This window comes from Acanthochromis polyacanthus, chromosome 17 (genome assembly GCF_021347895.1).
Source record: "Acanthochromis polyacanthus isolate Apoly-LR-REF ecotype Palm Island chromosome 17, KAUST_Apoly_ChrSc, whole genome shotgun sequence".
NCBI classification, from domain to species: Eukaryota; Metazoa; Chordata; class Actinopteri; family Pomacentridae; genus Acanthochromis; species Acanthochromis polyacanthus.
Window position 1 is genome coordinate 5,846,872 of NC_067129.1, and position 23,852 is coordinate 5,870,723.

Below are 23,852 nucleotides of genomic sequence, written 5' to 3' on the forward strand. Positions count from 1 at the left end.
ATAGACCAAACAAAAACATCTGCAGATTATTAAATAATGAAAATAAGTGTGTGTGTGTGGCAGCCTGAAAATTATAGCCTGTAATCCAAAAACCTCAGTACTCAGTGTGTGGGTCAATCAGATATTTGTGAATTTTACTAAAGCCAAGTTAAAAATGAACAGATGGTTGAATTCTATAAGATCAGTCCGTTCAAACCATTCAAGAGCCCATAGTTTTCTTGCTGATTTGCTCCTCTTACTAATGATGCAACAGCCAAACACAGAGTCTCAAGATGGACAAGAAACGAGTCCTTCTGATGGAAACCAGACTGAAACAAAACCGGAGACTGTTATCCTCTTCTAGAGTTAAGATAGAGTGAAGAGTCATTGGGTTTGAAACAGTGAACCGTTGTTTTCCTCCTGGGACAGCAGCAGCTACAGTATGTAGTTAACTGTACTTGTAGTCCCTCAGGGTTGTGGCTGTGTGCTGTTATTATGTAATAACTTACAGCCTTTCCTATATAATGCTGACATCTGGCGTATGTGCTTTTTTTTTTTTTCTGTTTTCTTGTCATTTGGTTCGGTCGCATGTAAACATGTCTAGAATGCTGTAGCTGCTAGCGGCATGCATCATCTCCTCCACAACCCAGACGGATTGTGCAGGAGGGAAAGCGGTCAAAAATTTTTGCCGAAATTACAGCGTTCCATTATGTTTAAGGCACAAAGAACACATTATCCCCCACATCTGTTGTTCAAATATGATACATGTTGAAAATGAAGGGCAAAAACATAAACAGCTCGTGCATTAGTTTTAGCTGTGATTGCTAACCTGCATGCCCAGTTTTCCTACTTGTGCAGAAATTACCACTGCATACCTGAAAGATGCAATAACAACAAACATGCGATTGCCCTAGTTTCTCTGCTGTGTGTTCATACATGCACAAACATACACAGACACTTGTGCATTGATGTCATTTGTGGGAAGTCAGAGGTCCCTGTGCAATGAGGTGTTTCAGATGGTTGCTTCCTCTCTGTGGAGTGTGTACAGTCGGTAAGGCACACACGTAAACAAACACACGTTTGTATGCTATACTTGAGGACCACCATTGACGTCACGCATTCCCCACCCCAACAAAAAAAAGGAAAGGCAGAGGCTCAGTTCTGTCTGCCCACTTTATCCACCCCCCAACCATCTGAAGGCCAGAGGCACATTCCTCAGCCTTGTTCCCACTGAGATGTAAAGGTGTGTGTGTGAGAGACAGAAAATGGTCTTTTGAAGCCGGGTCAGGGATTGGTTGAGCAAAAACAAAGTCAAAAAGTTGCTCACATTGGAAGTGTTGGCAGACATTTAAAAAAAAAAAAAAATCTTTTTCTGGTTCATCTGGTCATGTACCTAACAAAATCTAACTTTAACGTGCTTATGCAAATATAAGTCAGCCATCATTTTGTCGGTCGGTTACTCATGAGACTTGCAACTTAAGGAAATGATGTGGCATTTGTGGGAAAAAATAGACACACGTTAGATTCAGTTCTAGAGCAGGTAACGTAGAAGGTTTAATATAGTATAGTCTTGGTGCAATAAATGCATATTTATTACTGCTATTATTATAGTTGCTGCTTAGTCATAATTGCTGTTTTTGCCAAATAAATGTCTGTGAGTTTACCAGACCTGCAGCTGGAGGCAACGTTAGATATTAGCATATCCAGTGTAACTGTCAGCAGTCCAGTTGCATTGTGGGTAGTGAGGGAGCCAAGTTTTGACAAGGAGAATGCTTGGAATAGAAAAAGATAATATATCTTGTTTCGACAGTGTCACAGATGTGGAATGATGAATTACAGCTACAAGAGAATGAGAGGAGTCATAATGTTTGGCTTCTGCTGCACGTTGCCAAGATGATCCTGTCAGTTATTTCTCTTGTCTTGTTTCTGTGTGGGTTTAGTGTTCTCACAAGAATTCAGTTGGAATCTGGTGTTGCGGGCGGTTTTCATGTGGCACCTCATGATACGCTTTTTCTTTCTTTAGGCATATTTGCTTTTAACCAGTAGAGCTAGAGAGGAAATATGGGGAAAGGGAGCAGAGGAATGACCTAGAATAAAGGACGGGCTGGCTGGGAACTAAACCGAAAACTCACAGCTGACTGATGTGATATTTGCTCGAACCGCTTGGCTATCGGGTTGCCCTAAATTGCGCTTTTTCTGAAACCATGGTTTGTAATTGGGTCAATATAATTGGCAAACTTTTTGTAACATAGTTGACAGGTGTCATAGTTGACATTTTTGCTGTAACCAAACACCACATGGCGTTTTTAGAGAGAGTGTTGTAAATGTATACAGCTGACTAAAATTTAAATTGAAAATTATTTTTAAAGATATTGCAGTAAACCTGTTGGCATGCCATAAATCCACACTTGACTCACACACTACTTTATATTAAATAACTCAGAAAGCTTTGGAGTCTTGCCAGTCTTTTCTTCAGGAGGAAATGACACCATGTGGCGCGGGTCTAAGGCTGGACTCGAATATCCGAATATTAATTTTGAGATCCGAATATTCGCTGACCTAATCATATGTGAAGTACTGTTTTGATGGAAAATGAAACTAAAATTAAGCCTAAAATTGTGATATTTAATAAAAATCTCTTTTATTCTATGTCATTAAAAAAATAAACAAAAAAAAAAGCCAAAAATGAACCATTTGCATTGACCACTCTGTAAAAAAGCTAGAAAATTCTGCACTCCTCGGCACAACCATGAAGCCATTAGTGACTCTAAAATTCAAGGACGTTTTGGCTTACACATTAAGCCAGCTATGCAAAGCGGATAGGAAACAAATATAGAAACACATTTAGAAAATGTAAGTAATAAATTATCTATTGTATGTTGAGCCAGCTTTTTTTTCAGTAGTAGTAACACCTGAAAGCACTCGGAAAAAGGTTTAAAGTGTTGATTCCAGGTTTTTAAAACTGGTCTAAAATCAATAATCTAAGAAATTCAACTTTCATTTTTTTTTTCCTTTTTGTTATGTTTTTTTTTTTTTTTTTTGATATTTGACATGACAACTGTCATACTACACAGAGGACATTTTTGTTGAGTTTCCTTTACTTCTAGCCACAGTAAGTCTGTTTCCATAGAGGTGCAGAGCAAAAAGGTTCACTATCTGGAAAAGCCTTCTCTTTAAGGGTAATGTCACTGCACCAACAGACACAGTACATATAGCTGTAAATCTAATATATGTGCTACCTATTGAAATCAGACCCCAGACAGTGAGTTTGTTGAGTCTGACAGTGTTGTTGCAGGGAGCTGAGATGTTGGCAGAGCAGTGAAAGTGTCTGCTGTCTCACTGTTTGCTGCTGAGGTTTGTTAACTGACTGACTGATGGTTTGATGGCCGGAGGAGACATCCTGTTGACTCACACCGTACGTTAGTCTGTTGGGGGGGACAGTTGGACTTCCCTGGAACTCTGTTTGTCAGTCGCACGCACACACGGAGTCATGGCATACTGCGATGAGTGTGCGTTGCTGTGAGCCTCATCTGTTTGTTCAGATGTTTTCCCAGAGCTGCTGTAAAGCATGAAGGCATCAGACCCCACCAGGCTGTTTAGTCTGCGAGTTTCTGCAGGTCACTGGGTGGACGATTGCTCACAAAAGTGCACACAATAGTCCATTTTTCACCAAGATGTAGCGCTGTACAGGAGGATTTTCTCTTCCTTCATTCAGATTTTACACGCTTACTCACCGACTCATCGCTTCTTCTCCAACGATCAGATGCATCACCTCTTGTAAGCCACAAATATGGAGAAAAATCATACGACCTGAGAGTTTTAAGTGATATTTAAGTTCTTCCACCTTCAACCCTCATGTTGTCCTGTGGGTCAAAATGGACCCGTTTTATAATGTGGGGGAAAAAAATATATTTTTGCAGTGTAACTTCTAATGTCCATGTTTTCGACGTTTTTTTTGGGAAGTCTTTGAACATTTTTTTTTGGTGTGGAAAAAATGTTAAAAATGTTTCTTAAGAACATTCACAAAAAAATTAACCAAAATGCAGCAAATTTCACTGGAATTTGGTTGTTTTTTTTTCCTGTGAAAGAAAATATTAGAAGTTTTACTGATATATACCTAATCGCTTTAGATATTTTTAGGATTTTTTAGGAATATTTTTACTCCTTTTTTGAAAATATTTACAAGAATTTTCCTGCCAGATTTGGGGGATTTTTTTTTTTAAATAAAACTTTTAAGGGAAACTTTTAAGGAATTATTGGAATTTTCTTCCTGAAGGTTTTGCAAATTTTCAGAAATTCTGGGAATTTTCTTGCTGAATTTTGGGATTTTTTTTCAGACAAAGAAGCAATATTTTTTGGTGCCCATAAATGAGGACAACAGGAATGTTAAATTCTGTTTTCTTGGATTGTCTCCACTTTTGCTCTTCCATTCTTGGATCTGAATGTGCGGTTCTGACCACAGACACGCATCAATGTTGTGTTTAGCCACAAAATCCCATCAGTCAGCATTCACAACATGCTCTCTCTAACACAACGATCATGTGTTTGGTGCCATGTGAGTCACTCTGCGGTTTGGCTGTTTTGTTGCTTATACCAGGAAGAAGCTGAATAATCTGCTTTATGTTCGCTTCTCTTTGCTGCTTAGAGGAATTCTCTCTGTGCGTCTCTGTTTAACCGTAGTGACAAATGCTTTTCTCTCTACAGTTGCTCAGTGAGTGTAGAACTTCCTTGCTTCCTGTTTTGGCTTTAAATGTTTTTAATCACTGTCCTGTGGATTTGGGATGTTTTGGCTACAGCTGGGAAAGAAAAGTGCGGCACAATGCGTTTGTCTTTAGTGGAAATTTGAGATTTGGTCTTAGTCTGTATTTTTTGTTGTTTCACCTTCCTTATTTCTTACATATTGATACTGTCCGTTTGGTTTTGATGTTTGCCACCTTTAATATAGCACAGAAGAAAAGAAATGTAGGAAAAATATCCTCCTTTTTATCACACGGTCACACCCTGCAAGGAAGATAAAGCGATTAAAAATTGCTCTCTAGGGAACCGAAACTCTTGATTTTATAGGACAGAAAGGATGTCCTTTATTTACTGTTTCTTAGAGCCTAAAATGACTATAAATCAATTAAAGAATCTCTCTATTGCATGCTTAAGGTAAACTTGTGCTCCTTTCTTTCTTGTTCTCAGGCCAAAAACAAAGAAACAGGAGTTCTGGCTGCAGCCAAAGTGATCGAGACAAAATGCGAGGAGGAGTTGGAGGACTACATGGTGGAGATTGACATCCTGGCTAAATGTGACCACCGCTACATTGTGAAGCTGCTCGATGCATTTTACCATGACAACAAACTGTGGGTAGGTAAATCAACCAGCAACAGGGGAAAACCACAGACTTCTCACCTCTTTCTGTTTCCTGTGCCCTTTGTCAAACACTATTAGTCTGACTATTGACACTATGGTGTAAGGCAGAAACAATAAAAGCACAATTATCTGATTTTACAAAAAGGACATAGTGATTGGTTTAAAGTGTGGCTACATATTTTGTCCAGAACTCGCACTAAAGTGTTACTTATTTAAACCGACAATTCAGAAAAGGTTGGTCACCTTGCTACCTGCTTGCTTTTCTGAATTGTCGGTTTAAATAAGTAACACTTTCGTCTAGTATGTAACGACAAAATGAACCTAATCCAACAGAACTCACACAGTTCATTTCAATGAGCAGTTTGCTTCTGTATAGGACACTATAGTAAGAGATGGTGTTTTATTAGACACCAAAGGAGCCTCATCTTCTGCCTTCACAAGATATTTAGTTTTCTCTGTCTTGTGGACTTTCTCTCTCCATCAATTCAGTTTTCCTTGCAAGCTTTCCAAACTGAGCCACAGCACACAAACTCCCAGCAGGAAAGTGCAAAAACAAACCTGTTAACCGTGTATATTTTCCGACTCATGGGATGTTCGGTTTCACCCCGCGACAGCCTTGTTGTTTTATTGCAACGATATCTCATCTCGAGCATCCATATTTCTCCTGCGTACGAGAGCTCTGCTGAAAGATAATGATAAGAAACGTGGATCACCTAAGTGGGACTGACAGACCCCCACCCCCCCATGGTGACACACTGCATCAGAAACAACCCCGTCTTCACCCTGGTGTTACCACGACAATGAAGATCGATTTCGTTTTGCCGTTCTCTGCTCTTCAGTTATTTTTCCTCTCCGTGCTCGCACACTGGGTCAGGAGTAAACTTTTCAACTCTCTGTGTAATCTCTCACTCCATCAGGCCAAGACAAATACTAGTGACCTCATGCTGGGGCACGACCTGGAATATTTGAGGACTTACAAGAGAGCGTTAAGACTAAAGATAGTTGATGATTTTCCTTTTTTCCCTGACCTCTCCATGAGCAATGTTACTATAAACACAAATTTAGATTTAACTTGTGTGTTTTTATGTAGAAGTATGTCTTTTTGTTGGCCAGTGTTCCCAACAGTGTATGTTGTAAGTGCATCGTCAGTTTAGTAATCCATAAAGTTTCAATCATGACTGGTTTGGTTTCCATAGCAACAGCAAGTGTGATCTTGGTCCACCACCTCACAGCACAGCCGTATGGAGTCATGGCGATATTAGCAAAGAGTTCAGTCAGGAATATTTGCATTCAAAATCTGATCTATAGAGTAGTAGTTTTCCACACAACAACATGAAGTAATAAAGTTTTCCACTAAGGCTGGCTACTCTTAAAGTCCTTCAGCTCACCGTGACTGCTCCTTTTTGTTCCATTGTCCTGTCCTTTGACAAAGAAATGCTGGAAATGACCAGTGTTTTGATTCATCGGCCTGTTTTTTTAAGAGCATTTACAGTCTAACTGGAGTGACAAATGCATTTCCTGTGATTCCTGCACAGTAAACACCAGTCGAATGCTTTTCATATGAAGTAGAAGGCAGCGAGTTAAGACAGCTATGACACCTTATATGGAGCAGAAAGCATGAGGCTATTAACAGTGATGTCTAATTGTGCATGTATGTAACAAACCATATGTGGGGAGTTCCTTATGTGGGAGCTCATCTGGTTCCAGCATGGAGTGGTGAAATCCAGGAATAAACCAGAAAACATGATCCTATAATGAGATCAATAGGTGGATAATTACTTCTCAAATCATCCAATTTGTAGAACAATTTCTGCTCAACATTTCTGTTTTACTTGAGCTTTTTTAACCATAAACTATGCATATAAAAATGGCATTTCTTACATTTTATCTTGATATTTCACATACTTTCAAATTTCTTTAAGTCATTGCCCATCAACTCTCTTCCAGCAGATTTTTTTGCACATTGAAATTTGACACAATGTTTGGATTTGGATAACAACATCTTAAAAATATTAAAGATAAAAGTCTAACATTTGTAGTAATATTTCTCATCATGCCATTAAATCAGAAACTGCAATATAGGCCAGATAGAACAATGAGATTTATGGGTGAATTGAATAGAAGAAAATATCATGAAAAGTCCTATCTTTGTGCATACATTAACAAAAAAATGGAAATGGATCAGTCAACTAGTGAATAGCTTGAAATTCCCTCAGGATTAATAAAGAGTCTGTCCATCCATCCATCCATCAATCCCTCTGTCCATAATGGGAAAACATGTAGGAAACATTTTATTATGGAATACTTGGTCACAAAAATGAGCATTTACATAAGTTATGACATCTAGCTAAAGTTTCTCAGATGCCTCTTACAATACCCAGAGTTTGATTTTAAAAAAAAGTTTCAAGTAAATCAGAGATTGTGAAGCAGAAGTCCCCTGATGATCTGAGATGGAATAATCCAGACATCAAATTAAGTGACTGTTCTAGAAGAAATCCTCGAACAGGGATATCAGAAATGGATTCACAGTTTGTAAAAGTCGAACTCCAGGAACAGTTAAAAGGACTGAATGCAGCACAAACCTGCCACACCTGGAACCTGACTGGCCTCTTCTGACTAGTCCTGCCCTGGGGTTTGCCTCCACACACACACACTCGCACACAGATGCACACACACAGCTGGATCACAGTCCCAGAGCTGGCCACAGCTGTGTCGGCCATAGCTGGAATTCCGGAGGGTGGAAGGTGAACGTTCCCCATCAGTCAAAGCGGGACTGTGTGAGACTGTTAGTTTATGCTGATAAGCCAAATGAACAAACATCCTGGCCTGCTGCTTTCACACCACAAGCTCTCTGTGGCTTTATTGCTGATGCTCTCCTCTTTATGTCACTGCTGAACATTTAGATCTTGCATACATTTACACTCCTCATGCATTAGTGTAGAAACCATAGACTGTATATAAAGTGGACGTAGCATCTGGCTCCAAAATTGAAGCCCACCCGGAAGTGTCAAAAACTTGCAATATCCCGCCGTCTGCTAGGGTTGGCTCCACGAAGCTTTTGCTCCATAGACCCCAATTCATTTTTGGAAAAAATAAAATTTGATGGACTGATTTTCTACAGCTCAGGATTTTTTTCCCGTTAGTTTTCATGGTCAAAATGAGAGATCAGGTGGCCGATCTTAAAATAAATCAATGCTGAATTTTAAATAAATCGTTAAAGTTGGCGGAGCCAGGGGGCGTGGCTATACTTGATAGACAGCAACAGAAGCCTCTGCGGTAAAATGTGGGCGGGATAAGAGAGTCTTCAGCCAATCCTGCCCCTAGTTGCTCTCCGATCCAGCCTGTTTGACACTTTTTATGTCACTGGCTCCAAAAAATCCAAAACGGCGACCAGGAAGTAGCAAAATCCGGGCTTCATTTTCTCGGCGTTGAAACCAACGGCTGACGTCACGGTTAGTTCATGCCTAGTAGAAACCTGCCACCAAATGAACATGCATTCTTGACAAGATGAGAAAGTGAGCAATGACTACACATCATTTCTGTGTGTGTTAGCCTCAGCATCTCAACAGTTAGCTCAGTGGTTGGTGGTCGATCCTCAGTAACCTCTGGTTTGGTTGGTGGACCAGGCAGAAGTAAGTCAATGCATTCCAGCGTCGACCCACCCGTCCTCGCTTTCTGCTGAGCACGAGAGGGGACAGAGGGGAGGAAGAAGACAGTGAGAGAAAGGCTGTTTGTTCCACTTCAGGAACAATCTGGTCTTGAGGGCTCGCGAGGCAGCCAGGCCCACAGCGTGAGAAAAAGAGGCCCTTTAACGTGGGGGACGGGACTGCTGACATCAGCACACGGGGAAGAACGAACAGTGAGAGACTTAATGGGAGGGCAGTTAACCAGATGGGCAACAATGCGATAAACACAGAGGGAAAGCCATTATTTAGTCTGTTTAATCCAAATCACATAGAACACATTGTTGCCAGCATATGGAGATATGCAGTTTGTACAAAGAGATATCCCTCCCTCAAATTCCTGTTTTACCCCATAGGGACCATTTCTCCAGTGGAAAACTTTGGATTATTTATAGCAAAATGGACAATATTTTTTGGAGGATTTTTTTTTCCCGTGCTTTTGAGCCAGACAAACAAAATCTCATCAGCCTCTCATAATCTATTGGGACAGCTGTCTGCAAAGAGTAATCAGTCAGTTTTATGAGCCAAATCTAACCAATATATAGTAATAATTATAATCATCATAATTTATATAGCACCTGTAAAATACAGAGTTTATAAAGAGCGTCACAGATGGTGAAGAATAATAAAGGAAGATATTCTGGAAGACCCCTGAACAGAAAGCTGATTTCAGAAAGATCAGGGAGGAAAATTCAAGAAATACAGAAGTGGAATAAAAGAATATAGAGGGCAAAACCATAAATACAAGGCTAATAGTAATAATAAATAAATAAATGAATGAATAAAAAGCAAAAGACAGTAACATAAAGTTAAAAAAATCAAGTGGATAATTGATGTAACGATGATAATAAATAATAGTAATAATGATGATGGTAACAATGATAATAATCATAATGATAATAGTATTAACCTCTGAAGACCCGAGCTTTGGTTGAGCTTACATTTTAAATTTCTTCTACTTATTGGGATAAGATGTTACCAGTTAACATGATTGGATAAAATTGAATATGTGATGATTGTGTTTATTATATTTTTGTATTTATTTTACATGTATATTATATTTATACTGTTGTTGTTATTGTAATTTTTGTTATTATTCTTATTTTTATTATCATTATTATGAACAATACGCTCTTTTTGAAAAACAAAAAAAGATGTCTAGGTCCTAAGAAGTTAATAGACTACATCAAATTAATTAGAAGTAGACTCTGATTCAGTAGAGTTGACATTATAAAGGCTGATTTGGTTTTAAGATCTCCTGTAAGAGCCTTTCTTGGTGTACCGCAGCGGTTAAATCACTGGGTTTTGTTGTGTCCTCAGTCTGTATGTATTATCAGGCTCATACTATAAAGTTTCCTAGTTCTTTTGTACAAGGACAGTTGCATGATTAAGTTACATTTGCCACTGTTTATATACAGTGAAACTACGCATAATGGCATCGTCTGTGGTTGCTAGGAGGCTTTGGGTGACACTGGAAAGCCTCAGCACAAGTCGGTGTGTTTGTTGGCACCACCTCACACTCAAACGCACTCGAGTTCACACACAGATCACTGAAGCTTTAGTCACGTTAATAGAGTGACAAAGTATAAACAGTGCGTCTGTGTGATTCACTCAGTTTTTTTGCCTATACGGTTGTATTTCTTTCTTTATTCGTGATTGCCGTTTCGAAGCGCACCGTTGTTGGCAAACGACCTTCTTACTTTCCTTTGGCTTCTGACAAAATGAAGTGTGAAATCACTGAGCGGTGAATTGGAGGAACACTGCAGCGTCAGCGAGGCCTGCTTCATTTGTTTTAAAGCTTTTTGGGTTTTGTAGACTCCGGACAAATTCGGCAAGTTTGATTTTAAAAGAAATGAAAAAAGATAAGTATCTTTTTTTTTTTTTTTTCAAAATAAACATCTCTTAAGAGTGAAACAATAAATCCAAAGTTTGTAGACTGGACAAATTTGACCACCTTGACTCAACACGAGGAGAAAAAGGATCCTTGTGTTTTTTTTTTTTTATGACATTGGGTGACAACAGCTTAATTTAGTAATTCTTCAAAATGAAAACAATCTCTTAAGAGTAAAACACTAAATACATTGTTCAGAGTTTGTAGTCTCCAGGCCAATTTTACCACCTTAACTCAAACGAAAGGGGAAACAATAGGAACCCTCATATCTTTTAAGTGATATGGGATGACATCAACTTGGCTTAATTTAGTAATTCTTCAAAATAAGTCATCTCTTTAGAGTAAAACCGAAATTACATTGTCCAGAGTTTGTAACCTTTGGACAAGTTTGACTACCTTTACTCTGAAGAAAGGGCAGGGGGAAAAAGGACCCTCACATCTTTTATAACGCAACAGCCTGGCTTAGTTTAATAATTTTTCAAAATAAAAGTCATGTCCTGATAGTAAAACACTAAATGAATGCACCAAAGTGTAATTAGTAGATAATTATGTTGCTTTCTGCTGAAACCAAAATGCTGGCTTTTCCAAACAGGTATCATGTGATGCATTAGCTGTCACTTTGATTTTTTTTTTTTTTTTTTTTTAGTTCTTCTGTGTGTCTTAGAGAGAGTTTGTTTCCTTGTGTTCAGCCCACGGTGGCATGCAGCTTGACCAGTCAGAGTGCATTCTTTACAGCAACACAACGCGTCATCCAGAATTCTTCCAGGGAGGGAGAACCAATCTTACTGCAGAGACACTGATGACAACAGAAACCAGTCGCTGCTGACACAGTGGTGTAATGTGTAGCTGTTTAGGTTTATTAGGGTGGTTCTTAAACAGAAGAGAAATAAAAAATGTGTGTTTGGTTAGAGGTGAGTGTGAACAGGGAAGTGGTTTGTGCTGAAACGTGTGATTACCCACCCTGTGTGGTGTTAGCAAAATACATAAATAGGGTGTGTTCTCAAACTACAGTATCACTGAGATCAGTAAGACATTTTAAGGAGCTGCAGTGTATCTCAGCTTTCAATTGTCACAATTTAACAATTTCTGTAAGAAATCTGTAAGAATCTAAAGTACATAAAGCCAGAAATGGTCATTATATGACAATGACAATGACATCAACTTAAATGGAATTTTTTCAAAGTAAAAGCATTGTCTTAAGAATAAAACAGTAAATCCAAAGTTTGTAGACTGAACAAATTTGACTGTCTTGACTAAAAAGAAGGGGAAAAAGGGACCCTCATAATTTTGACATTATAGACATGACATTTCTTAGGTTTAATTTAGTAATTCTTCAAAATAAGTCATCTATTAAGGGTAGAACATAAAATACAAATTTGACCACTTTGACTCCAAAAAAGGGGGGGGGGGGCCCTTGTATCTTTTATAAGACCTTGGAGGACATTAACTTGGCTTAATTTAGTATCCCTATGATCAGTAAGACATTTTAAGAAGCTGCAATATATTTCACAATTTAATCATTTCTGTAAGAATCTAATGTGAGTTACAACCAAATGTTCATTTTAAAGACAAACTTTTAGAAATAAAATCCTGAGTGACAAATATGATAGTGTGTCGGGTGGTGTTATTTCTTTCTTTAAGCATGAGACGCATAATATAAAGAAACTATTTTCATTTTAAAAAAAATGTAGCACTGAGCAGACATTTCACAGTTGAAATGCACATATACAGTATACATAACAGACAGATCTTCTATAAGCTAGGTACAGTCTGATATACCAATTTGGCTGATTTTGAATTCATTCTACGTCATTTTCTTATTTAAAACACAAATATCTCATTTTTAGCCATATTTTAGGTGCTTTAGTAGCTTACTGAGGTTGGATCTTTGAATGCAGAGGTGTAGAAGTTGGCAGCAGTGCAGCATTTATCACACTTGCCAAACAGCCCATCTCCTGTGTGTCATACAAGGAGAAAGATGAAACGGTCTTCAAAGCAGACATGACAAAGCTGATGGGGCTTGTCAATCTAAACCTCACAAAAGAACATTGTTCCACCTGGAGTTGCACACCAGGACTGACCTCTTCTGTGCGTTCTCCGTGTCTTTTTGTGACTGCGTGTGCACAGAGGTATGAACACTTGGTTTCATTCAGAATGACCTCGTGTGTTTGTGTGTACCTTTTGTACGTGTAATTTTGCGTATGGCTTTGTCTGGATTGAAACTCCACACCTTGTCCAGTATCCGACTGAAGGTTTGACAATCTTGTCATAGCAAGCAGTGATTATATAAGAATGAGGTCACTTGGCAGGTATGCTGCACAACACCAAGGGTTAAAGTTTGATCTCTGCGAATCAAAAGATCTGCAATTAGGCAACCCTGTTTATGAGCTGCTTTAAACATGTACACACTCAGTTTTATGGTATAAAAAAGCTCCACAGGATTAATTCATTTATACTTTGTTTGCTTACACTTTGCATGACTAAAATATTTAAAGTCTTTTCTCTGTGTGTCGGAGGGTGACTGACTATGTAAGGAGAGAGTGTGAAAGGTGAAGAAGTAGTCACCATTTAGGGAGATGCTGAGCTGGTATTGTGTATTTGGCAACATGTCCTAAGACGTGTGTGCAGCTGAAGCCTGGTATTGCACTGAACATTTCAGTCTGAATCCGGCTGTCACCTTTTGTAAACTGTGTGTTTTGTAATAGTTTCACTGAACAGGGAGGCCTCTCCAGGTTGTGATGACATAACTTTAGCAATCAGCAAAGACAGAGATAAATGAGAACTTTAGCAATCAGCTGCTTAAATGTGTACGGTGTGCACTTGTGCAGAGGCTAAGATGAAAAAATGTGGACACAGTATGTTATTGTTCACAGGCTTCCAGTTCAAACATATGGAACTCAGACTGTCACTGCTGTCTAATGAATGAGTATGAAAAGCACATTTAATTCATTTACAGCCTAGTTAAATTGTTTGATATCTGCGGAGGATCCAGCCTCGAGCCTTATGGAGGGTAACTAGACCCACCCTGGCAGAGAATTAAATTCGTTGCCGTGGGTTGTCTAGCGTGGCTAGGCTACCGGTCTTCAGCATCTTGTCTTGTGTTTATGCAACGAAGTGAAGCGTGACTTCAGAGTCGGCAGCCACCCGGCCATTCGAGTGGTGTTTACAAACACGAATGGAGGAGCCGAAATGAGCCGAAGAACCCGCCGGGATGAGCCGAAATGGGCTGAAGGCGCAGGGAAGAGACGAGCTCCGAATATTTTCGTCTGGGGGGAGGAGGGAGTGATCACATCGACATGTGTATATGTTATAGACATATGTGTATATGTTTATGTGATCACAGGACGAGATGAGCCAATGTGGGCCGAAGGCGAGGGAAGACAGTAAGGCTGCACATTCTTTCCATCCGGTGACGTCCGACGGCGGGGCGGGTGAATGTTCGGATACCAAAATTAATATCCGGATAGTGCCGTAGTGAACGAATATTCGGGTCCAGCCCTAGACAGCATGTAGCTCGCCTGTTAAAATCTATACATTAGCCGAATCGTTTTATAAGCCATAGGGTTCAAAGCATGAGAAAAAAGTAGTGGCTTATAGTCTGGGAAGCACAGTACTCTTTCTGTGAGTGCCAGTAAGATCTGGAACAGTCTAAGGGAGTGTCCCACATTACCAACCTTCAAAACTCACCTCAAACAGTGACTGAAAGTCAACCAGTCTTGTGACCACTGACCCTTAACTTCTTTGTGTACTTTTTGTAATGTCCTTTTATTGTGTCCTATTGTCCTTTGTTTCACTATGTTTCACTGTTTTGTTTCCTTTATGTACTTTTTATAATAAGCTTTTATTGTAGCCTGTTGTCCTGTGTGTCACTGCTGTGGTTTTATTCTGCCTTTTTTTTTTTTTTTTTTTTTATCTGCCTTGGGAGTGCAGATGTAAATTAGCATTGTTGTTGTAATCCAACAAATTTACGTCCATTGATGTCTAAATAGGAGGTCATTAATGTGCACTGTCCCTGTCAAATAAAAACAGAAAAAAAACTTTAACCTGAGATATTTGATTTAAGCAGCGTGGACCGTTGAAAAGCTGAGGATTTTTTAATTTCTTTTTTTTTTTTTGCGGTTTTTGTCACCGGTTTTCTTCTTTTGATTTTTAAAGACGACATACTTTATAACACCCTCGGGCACATTTCGTGGTTCAGAAGGTTTAAAGCAATTGCATGTCAAAGCCTGCTGCTGGTGTTATATTACACTTCTGAGAAAATAATAGCAGTGAGGCAATGTTCAGAACACTCTTGACGACCTGTTGCTTCATTTAGTGCCAGAACAAATAGTTTTCAGCTGCCAGTTTGTGAGTTTTTACTTTGTACTCTTTTATATCCAGGGCCAACTTGAACCTCATCTCTTTTCTCTTCTTCCTCAGATCATGATTGAGTTCTGCCCTGGAGGTGCTGTGGATGCCACAATGCTCGGTAGGTTTTACTCGTGCATCTCTTTAAACACTCCCCCTTCCTGACTGTCACAAAGCGTTGGTTTCCACACCTGAGGCGACGCTTTGGCTACACCTGTGCCTTCAGCAGTGACTCTGAGGGAGTTTATAGACTTCATATAAGGTCAAAGCTGCTCTATGCTGGGTCAGTAGATAATTGCGTGACTTTTTGTAACATAGTTGACAGGTGTCATAGTTGACATTTTTACTGTTTTCAGGCCTAAAATCAACATGGCCGCCGATAACCAAACACCACATGGCATTTTTACAAAAAGATTTTTCTAAAATATTATAGATACAACTGAGTAAAATTGAAATTAAAAGTTATTTATAAAGATATTGTAGTAAACCTGTTGACATGCAATAAATTCATACTTGACTCACACACTACTTTATATTAAATAACTCAGAAAGCCTTGGAGTCTTCCAGTCTTTTCTTCAGGAGGAAATGACATCATGTGGAGCAGGTCATGTGATCTGGAATTAACACACCTCGAGAGGTCTTTTTGTAATGGGTAACTTAGTTGAAAGTGATTTCTCGGACACAGATACAGTTTGTCATTTTCCATATAAAATTTGATATATTACCAAAAATAAATGTCATGATTATCTCAACACAATCAAAACATTTTGAATATGCTCATTTTATTGTTGTTTAACATATATACATGATATAGCTTGTCCTTTTGTTTTGAGAAGACTCTCCAGTGCAGTAAATTCTCTAAAGATTTGTTGTTGCAGAGTGATAAAGTTCATCAAGGGAAACACTGTGTGGTTTCTTTTAAAGATAAGGTGATAAATTGTGACTGACAATTAGCCGTCAGTGGTTATTAAATTTGGATGGTTATTTAGTTGATGTTTTAGTGATATCCAGTCATTTTTTATTAATAGGTGATTGTTTCCATATCAAATAATTATGGAATTTGTAAAGAGATGACCAAAATGAACATAAAAAAGCATATATTTTTTTAACTTTTAATAGAAATGTATGCAAAATGTAACCCATGAACTTCAAAAGTCCCTCAAATATATAATATATATTGACTCTGCTGCAGAGCTCCAGTACAGATGTTGAAGAAACACAAGAAAAAAAAAAAGTAGAAAACCAGCATTCCACTGTTACAATACTGTAAATTTGCTCCAGTCATGAGCACATACTACAGCTCTAATAATCTGGCCTTGAATCCCTTCAAGCACTCAGACACAGTGGAGTCCTCCGGTGTGGGAAACCCCCCGGTCTGTTTTCACTGGATAATCCACATCCTCATAACTGTCTGCGCCCCTCTGCAGCTAACACAACACAGGCAAAGTAGAATAAAGTCTAGCAGGGCAGGAGCAGCTTGGATGTGTGAAGCGTTTTTCTAATTTGGGATTACTTTTCCAGCAACACTATCTGACCTGGTATCGCAGGTTTGCCTTGTAATGTTTTCTCTTGAGGAGTTCAAACAGTAGTTCGGTCCTCGAGACTTTGTGATTGTGTGTAGAAATACACAATCTGCATGTGTGCATAATAGCTGCTCTCTGCTAGTTGTCTCAGCTCTTACTTCCATTTTGCTTTCGTTCTCTCTCATGCTCTTCTGTCCATGTTTAACGTCTCCGTCTTGTCTCCTGCCTCCGCCTCTCCTGACCTTATCAGAGTTGGACCGTGGGCTGACGGAGCCGCAGATTAAGGTGGTTTGTCGCCAGATGTTGGAGGCTCTGGACTACCTCCACAGCATGAAGATCATCCACAGGGACCTGAAGGCTGGCAACATCCTCCTCATGCTGGATGGGGACATTAAACTGGGTAAGGCTGATGTGATGTTCCGATGTATAAATTTGAACTTTGTAGCGATTATTCATCATGATGTCCAAGCAGAAGTATGTAGATGTACTTAAATGCTCTAACGAAGGTTTCAACAGACTCTAGTTTGGAATAAACCTTGAGAATCACAGTATTTCAGTTTAATGTTAATAAATATTGTTTGGGTTTGTTGGGTTTTTGTCATTATATTATGACTCCGAAATATTCATTATGCATTCATCATGGTTTCCAAGCATATCTAAGTAGATGTACACAATTCCTATAAAGTATGTTTCAGCAGACTGTAATTTGGAATGAACTTGGAGAACCTCAATATTTCAGTCTAATACTATTCATTGGGTTTGACCTACAAAAGATTAAATCAGTTATGGTGGCTAAATATGGACCGTATTCTGTTTCTGTCAAAGGAAAGTATCACTGAAATGATGATTAATGCACCCTGAAGAAGAGTACAAGATGTAAAAGACTTCTTTCGGTTTCTGTATTTTGATGTATGTCCACTCAGTCGAAACCAAAAGCAATAAATTCCTCTCCAGAATCCAAAAAAAGGCCGAACTCCAGCATGTGGATTTTTGTGAAACAGAACATGAGGTGTTTAAACCCATTTAATCTTTTACAGAGAAAGCCATTTTACTGCCAAATGGTGCAAGCAGAACAGATTCTTAGATGAACTCCATGTTGTTGTTGAACATCGAAGGTTATCTCTGCAGCTCTGATTCATTGTTTCCTTGGCATACATGCATGCCACACATACACACTCAGTCCAAGGCCCTGCGCCCCTCCTGCGGTGCCGTCAGAGGATCTGAAGCGAGCGTTGTGTGGGAAAGCCGCTTTCTGAGAATGTTGCATATTTTCATTTATTGGCTTTTTGAAGAGCCCTCCACATTCTTCACATTGCACAGCTGAAGTTGTGGATCCGACCCAAAGACCAGTGTGTTTTGGATCCAAGTGTAGCTTTCCTGAAAAGGGGAAATGGTGTTTAAATGTGTTTCATGTCGGTGCCAGTTAAGGAAGTGCAGATTTTTCTAAAAGGTTGCCCAATAGTTGGATCCTCAGATGTAAACCTTTAAACAAGAACTTCTCTTTTGAATTCATGTTTCGCGTTCTTTGCTTGGCTCTCTGTCCTGACCAACAAACCAAAAACACTAAGCAGAGAGGAACTAAAGCTTGTTCACACATAGTTTTTATAATGCTGCTTTTTATAGGTGTTTTGGCTTTATGGCTACATAGCAACTGGTTTTAGGTCACTGAATGTTGACCTTTTGGAAAACTCCTTCCAGACTTTCAAAAACTCTCCTGCAGAAATGGAAACTTTCAGAAACAAAGACGCTGACACCCACATTCACTTTCTAATTGGTTCTTATTGGTCACTTCTTATCCTTAGTTTATTCATCGCAACCCTATGACGTGACTCTGCAACTTTTCTGCTTTCTGTTTACGCTGGCGCACATGCCCAGTGAATGATCATGTGATCTGCATTGATAGCTAAGACCAGGGGTGTCAAACATGTGGCCCATGGGAGGGTCCAATCCGGCCCGTGGGACGATTTTGCAAAGAGTAAAAACTACAGAAAAGACATTAGCTGCAAATTGTAATTTTGTAAAACTAGAAATTTAAAATAATTTCTGGACAAATAGTTTTTGATCATAAAGTAAAATATAACATTGTTTATTGTTCTTTTGTCGGTTTGTCTAATTTTTGTTATATTTTGTCTTGTTTTTGCTGTTTTGTTTCTTGTTTTTATTTTTTTTTCTTCTTGTCACACTTGTATTTTTGTCTTGTTTTTCTCATTTTGCGTTTTGCTTTATTCATAGTTTTGTGTTTTTTTTTTTAATTTTTATCGCTTGTGTCGTTTGTGTAATTTTGTCTCGTTTTTGTCGTTTGTCCATTTTTTTTGCTGCTTTGTAACTTTCTTGCCTCATTTTTGGCTCTTTTCTGTTTTGTTTTGTGTCATTTCTCATTTTTTTTTGTCCTTTTGTTTCCATTATTGCCATTTTGTGTCTCATTTTTATAATATTTTGTCTTGTTTTTTTGTCTTTTCTTGTCCAGCTGTTTTAATCATAAGTAAATGTGCCTTTGTAGACACACTGATCTGTAAGTTATAATGTGTAAATGATAAACTGAGCATATTATTGCTGAGATTGAATCTATTTTTCAGAAGGAACCTCAGGCTGTTCAGTGTTTTGTTCACTAAATGTGAAAATTTGCTGAACATACTTTTTTGCATGAAAACAAAGGAAAACTTTGGAGTTTTATGGATTAGGATGCTGTAATTTAACTGGTCTGGCCCACTTAAGATCAAATTGAGCTGAATGTGGCCTTTGAACTGAAATAATTTGGATAGCCCTGGACTAGACAGAGATTATGTATCTGAAATGAAAATGTTCAAAATAAAACAGCATTTTGGATTTAGTGTGGATGCGGACTGACTACACTAATTGCCTTTGGTTTTATTATCCTTTCCCTATGTGTTTTTCTTAATTTCAAACGACACATTGTATCAGACGCCGTGCTCACTAAGCTCCACTTGGTACTTCCCGTTAAGATTCTTTTTTCCACTGCCTTGAATTCCTCCCTTACACGCCACAGTTAGATATAATCACTGGGAGTTGCCTCTCTAAACTCATTTTGTCATGACACAGACTCATTTACAGTCTCCAAACTTCTGCAACTGCTTGTTAATTCAAACAAGACGACAATTAGCCGTCTCTGAGGTCAGCCAGTTGCATCAAATCTGCCTATAATGCGTGATCGTGCAATTTAACTTCTTTAAAATCATGTCTGTAAAAGTCTTGATCTCTAACCAGCAACTCGACCACTTTCAGGAGATTCATACATGTATGGGAAGCAGAATGTTAATTACAGCACAAAAAGCATTTCAGGATGAAAACACAGAAGTTTTAACTGAAGATATTAAGAATTTTTCTCTTCTAATCTCTTGGGATTTCCTACTAAAATACTAAATCATAGTTGTTTTGTAGAGAATCACAGTCATTCTTTTGGGGGAACATTGGATTTTAACTGTATTTGTATGATTTTACCTGAATATTTTAACATCTCTCAACACAATGACATGTAAACTCTCATTCAGTGTACAATAAAAGTAGTAGTTACATTTATTGTCCCTGGAAGAAAAAAAAACATTCTCTACAAAAGTTTAGACAGCGACAGTCCGAATGAACGTTTGACTAGGAAATCAAAGAAATTTGAATTGTAGTCTGCGAAACCGAGAGAGCCATTTAAGTCCCCGTAATAGAACATGCCAGTTTGTAATTGAAGCAGCGAGCCTGCTGCTGCCTTGTGCGCAAAATCTCCGGGCCTCTGCCAAAGTACTTCTCCACACCGGCCTTGCCACACATCATATTCCAAGGAAAAACGTGTTCAGCCAAAATGAAAACAACACCCCTGTAATCTGAGGCCAATGTTAGGGAATTGAGGCAACCTGTTTGGGTAAGAGGGCTGCTATAAATTCACTGATTCTGGCTTTGTGTCTCCGCCCATTACAATGTCCAGACGGGTTTACAGGGTACAAACTGTGTGTCTTCTACAGTACAAGGGGAAAAAAAAACATGAACATTGTGTGAAATATGATTATTCCTGTTACTTAAAATACTCTTTGTAATTTCTTTCAACTCACTTATGTCATTTTATACATTGATTTATTGCCTTTCTTCGTTTTTGCAGCTGATTTTGGCGTGTCTGCAAAAAATACCAAAACCCTACAAAGAAGAGATTCTTTCATCGGAACGCCATACTGGTGAGTTATTACTCAACATTTTAATTGTTTTTAATTAAGAAATCATTGCTGATAAAATTACCAGATGCCTGTTTCCTAATACAGTACGTTCAATACAAAATACGGCACAAGTGAATACATCCTTGTGTGTTATCACTTAAATGTCAAATGAAAAGTTAGTGTCACTTCCAAGTAGAGCAGGAGGGCATTTGCTCTTATATAAAATTAACTATTTAGATTTGCTATATAAAAATATCGACTCTGCAGTAGGAACTCAATGCAACAAAAGTCCTAAACCTTTCATAGCTGAGATTCAGCAAGCAAATCACATTTGTATATCTACCTTTATTTGTGAAGACGATCTCAATCCTCCTCAGAATGGAGGATGCCAGTGTGGTGCCAGCTTTTTTGGTCGGATGTTCTGCCATTCTTCAGAAACTTTGTTGTTTTGTTTGTTTTTTGCTGGAGGGATCATGTTGCTCGACCTTTCTGTTTAAAACGCCACAAAGGTGTTCTATTGAATTCCAGTCAGGAATTCAATACAACTTCATTTCTTTCTTCTTTAGAAAACTCTTGTGTGATGTTGGCAGCGTGCTTTTGATCGTTATCATGATGGAATATTCCTCTTCTGCCGAGCTTGTACCGACTGGAAATCATCGTGTCAGGCAGAGTTTTAGTATATTCAGAGGTATTCTTAGTTTTATCCATAGATGTCATCTCCCTGACAACTTTTCCACTCATGCAGTGCCATATCATCACACTCCCATCTCCGTGCTTCACTGTCAAGACTATGCTTCCACTGTGGTAGTACTGGCCGTTACCATGGTGGCCATCCTGGACCCCATCTGAGTCGAATAAGTTGATCTTGGTCTCTTCCGGCCAAAGAATGTTCTCCCAATATTCCTCAGGCTTCTTGTCCTATGCTTTAGCAAAGTTTAATCTTGCCATTCATAGCAAACAAGTTTTTTTTCCTACGTTGTTGTCCATAGAGGCTGATGGTATGCAACTGTCTCAGCTGTTATACAAATGCTAGTTTCCATTGATAACTGTTGGCACAGGGTTATCAATAGAAATCAGTGTAAAGCACCTGAAATGACCTATTGGGGTCATTTCAGGAGGCCGACCACTGTGGTTTGATTCTACACCTGCTCAATACTGTTACAACTTATTCTTTCTGATCTCTGGGAAGCCTCGCAGTCAAATTTTTCATTTCCTCACCTACATTTTATTTTCTCCATGTGGAGTCATGATGCAGACAGAGCCACAGGAAATGGGTCCAAAGTTGAACAAATATTAGTGTTCAAAGGTCATTTTGTATCTATGTTCATGCAATTCGTCTTATTGGAAACACCTGTACTCAATTTTGCTTCAGTGAAGAAGTTTTCATCTAACTTTTCTGAATTATTTGTTTCATTTTTCATAAAATCACATGCTCTACTTGTTCACTTAGAAGTAATGCAGTCATTGATAGGTGAACTCATTTAGAATAATTTTACGTTTATGTCCTATTGCACAGGAGTGTGTTCATTTCTGTTGTATGTTGTACCTGACAAATCAAGACATTTCATTGCCTCGACACGACATTCTCTAAACCCCGTAAATGTTTTTTGCTGGTGCAGCCTCACTTGCATTAAACAGATATTTATTTTGCAATTATCCATATAGAAAAATCTCAAAAATTACATAAAACCACATGTATTTACTTGATGGATTATGAACTTATTGATGCTCACTCAGCGCCCTCATTGCTGCTGTTGTCACAACAGTGCAGTGTCCTGAACTCAATGGAAACATTTCTCAGTGAACTGTGTCCCATAGGTTTATTCCCCTATGTGAGTATGATTAGAGGTCAACCATTGACTACAGCAGGTTTTCATCCATCAGGAGTACGTTCCCAGCTCAATGAAAACATGACTGCAGCTATGTGTTGCAGAATACTGATGTAGTTCTGTGTAGAATATTAAAGACAGTTTTCCTGTATGCTTTTCCTCTGACTACACTGATTACTAAAGTCAACAAATAGAGTGAACTGCCTCTGAAGTTCAGTCATTTGTTAAACTAATCTAAACACAACATCATTTGGTCTCTTCTTGTATTCATAACAAAGATTGTGTTCTGTTTAGTCATGTTCACACTTGATGGTCAAATCTATTGGAAAGCCACATACTGAACATGTATAAAATACATGCATTCAACTAAAAGCTAGTTAAATGGTAGAACGCATGTTTTTTTTGTTGTTGAGTGTTTTTTATTTTGCGTGTGTGTCTCAGGATGGCTCCAGAGGTGGTGATGTGTGAGACGATGAAGGACGCTCCGTACGACTACAAGGCTGACATCTGGTCTCTGGGAATCACTCTGATGGAGCTCGCGCAGATCGAACCTCCTCACCACGAGCTCAACCCCATGAGGGTGCTGCTGAAGATCGCCAAGTCTGAGCCTCCAACCCTGGAGCAGCCACACAAATGGTGCAGATGTGTTAAATATTAATCTGAATTTATCTTTCCTATGGCTACTCAACGACTGTGTGGAATAAGTTTGGAAGAGAAAGCAGGGGTATTCTACCTGGGAGTAACCTGAAATTAAAAGCCAAAGTACTTTGCATGCAACTCCTTCATTAGTTACAGCATAGACGACGCCAGGTTGAATCAATAGGGTCTTATATCTTCCTGTCAAGAGCTCACCAGGTCATTTCATTCCATTCTTTTCCCTTTTTGTGCTCACTCAGTGCACTGTAATGTACTGTAGACACTCCATGCATCAGACTGTCCTCCCCTTCACCACCTGCAGTCCATTCTGCCCTTTACAGAACTCCAGCAAAACCTCAGCAATTGCTCAAGCACTTGTGCCAAACTATGACTTTCTTTCCTATCACTTTTACGAGAGCGAGTGTTCCATAGCGGCAGATTTATTACTGCAAAA

General features: G+C 38.8%; 1 protein-coding gene across 1 annotated transcript in view; it reads left to right on the forward strand.

Moving 5' to 3' along the window:
- The window catches only part of stk10 (serine/threonine kinase 10), a 52,265-nt gene that overhangs the window by 9,834 nt on the left and 18,579 nt on the right, over positions 1–23,852 (forward strand). The window contains exons 2-6 of the mRNA XM_022205080.2: positions 5,164–5,328; positions 15,328–15,376; positions 17,030–17,179; positions 20,882–20,954; positions 23,204–23,398. Coding sequence (XP_022060772.1) covers positions 5,164–5,328; positions 15,328–15,376; positions 17,030–17,179; positions 20,882–20,954; positions 23,204–23,398 — 632 coding nt within the window. The remainder of the gene's footprint in view (positions 1–5,163; positions 5,329–15,327; positions 15,377–17,029; positions 17,180–20,881; positions 20,955–23,203; positions 23,399–23,852) is intronic.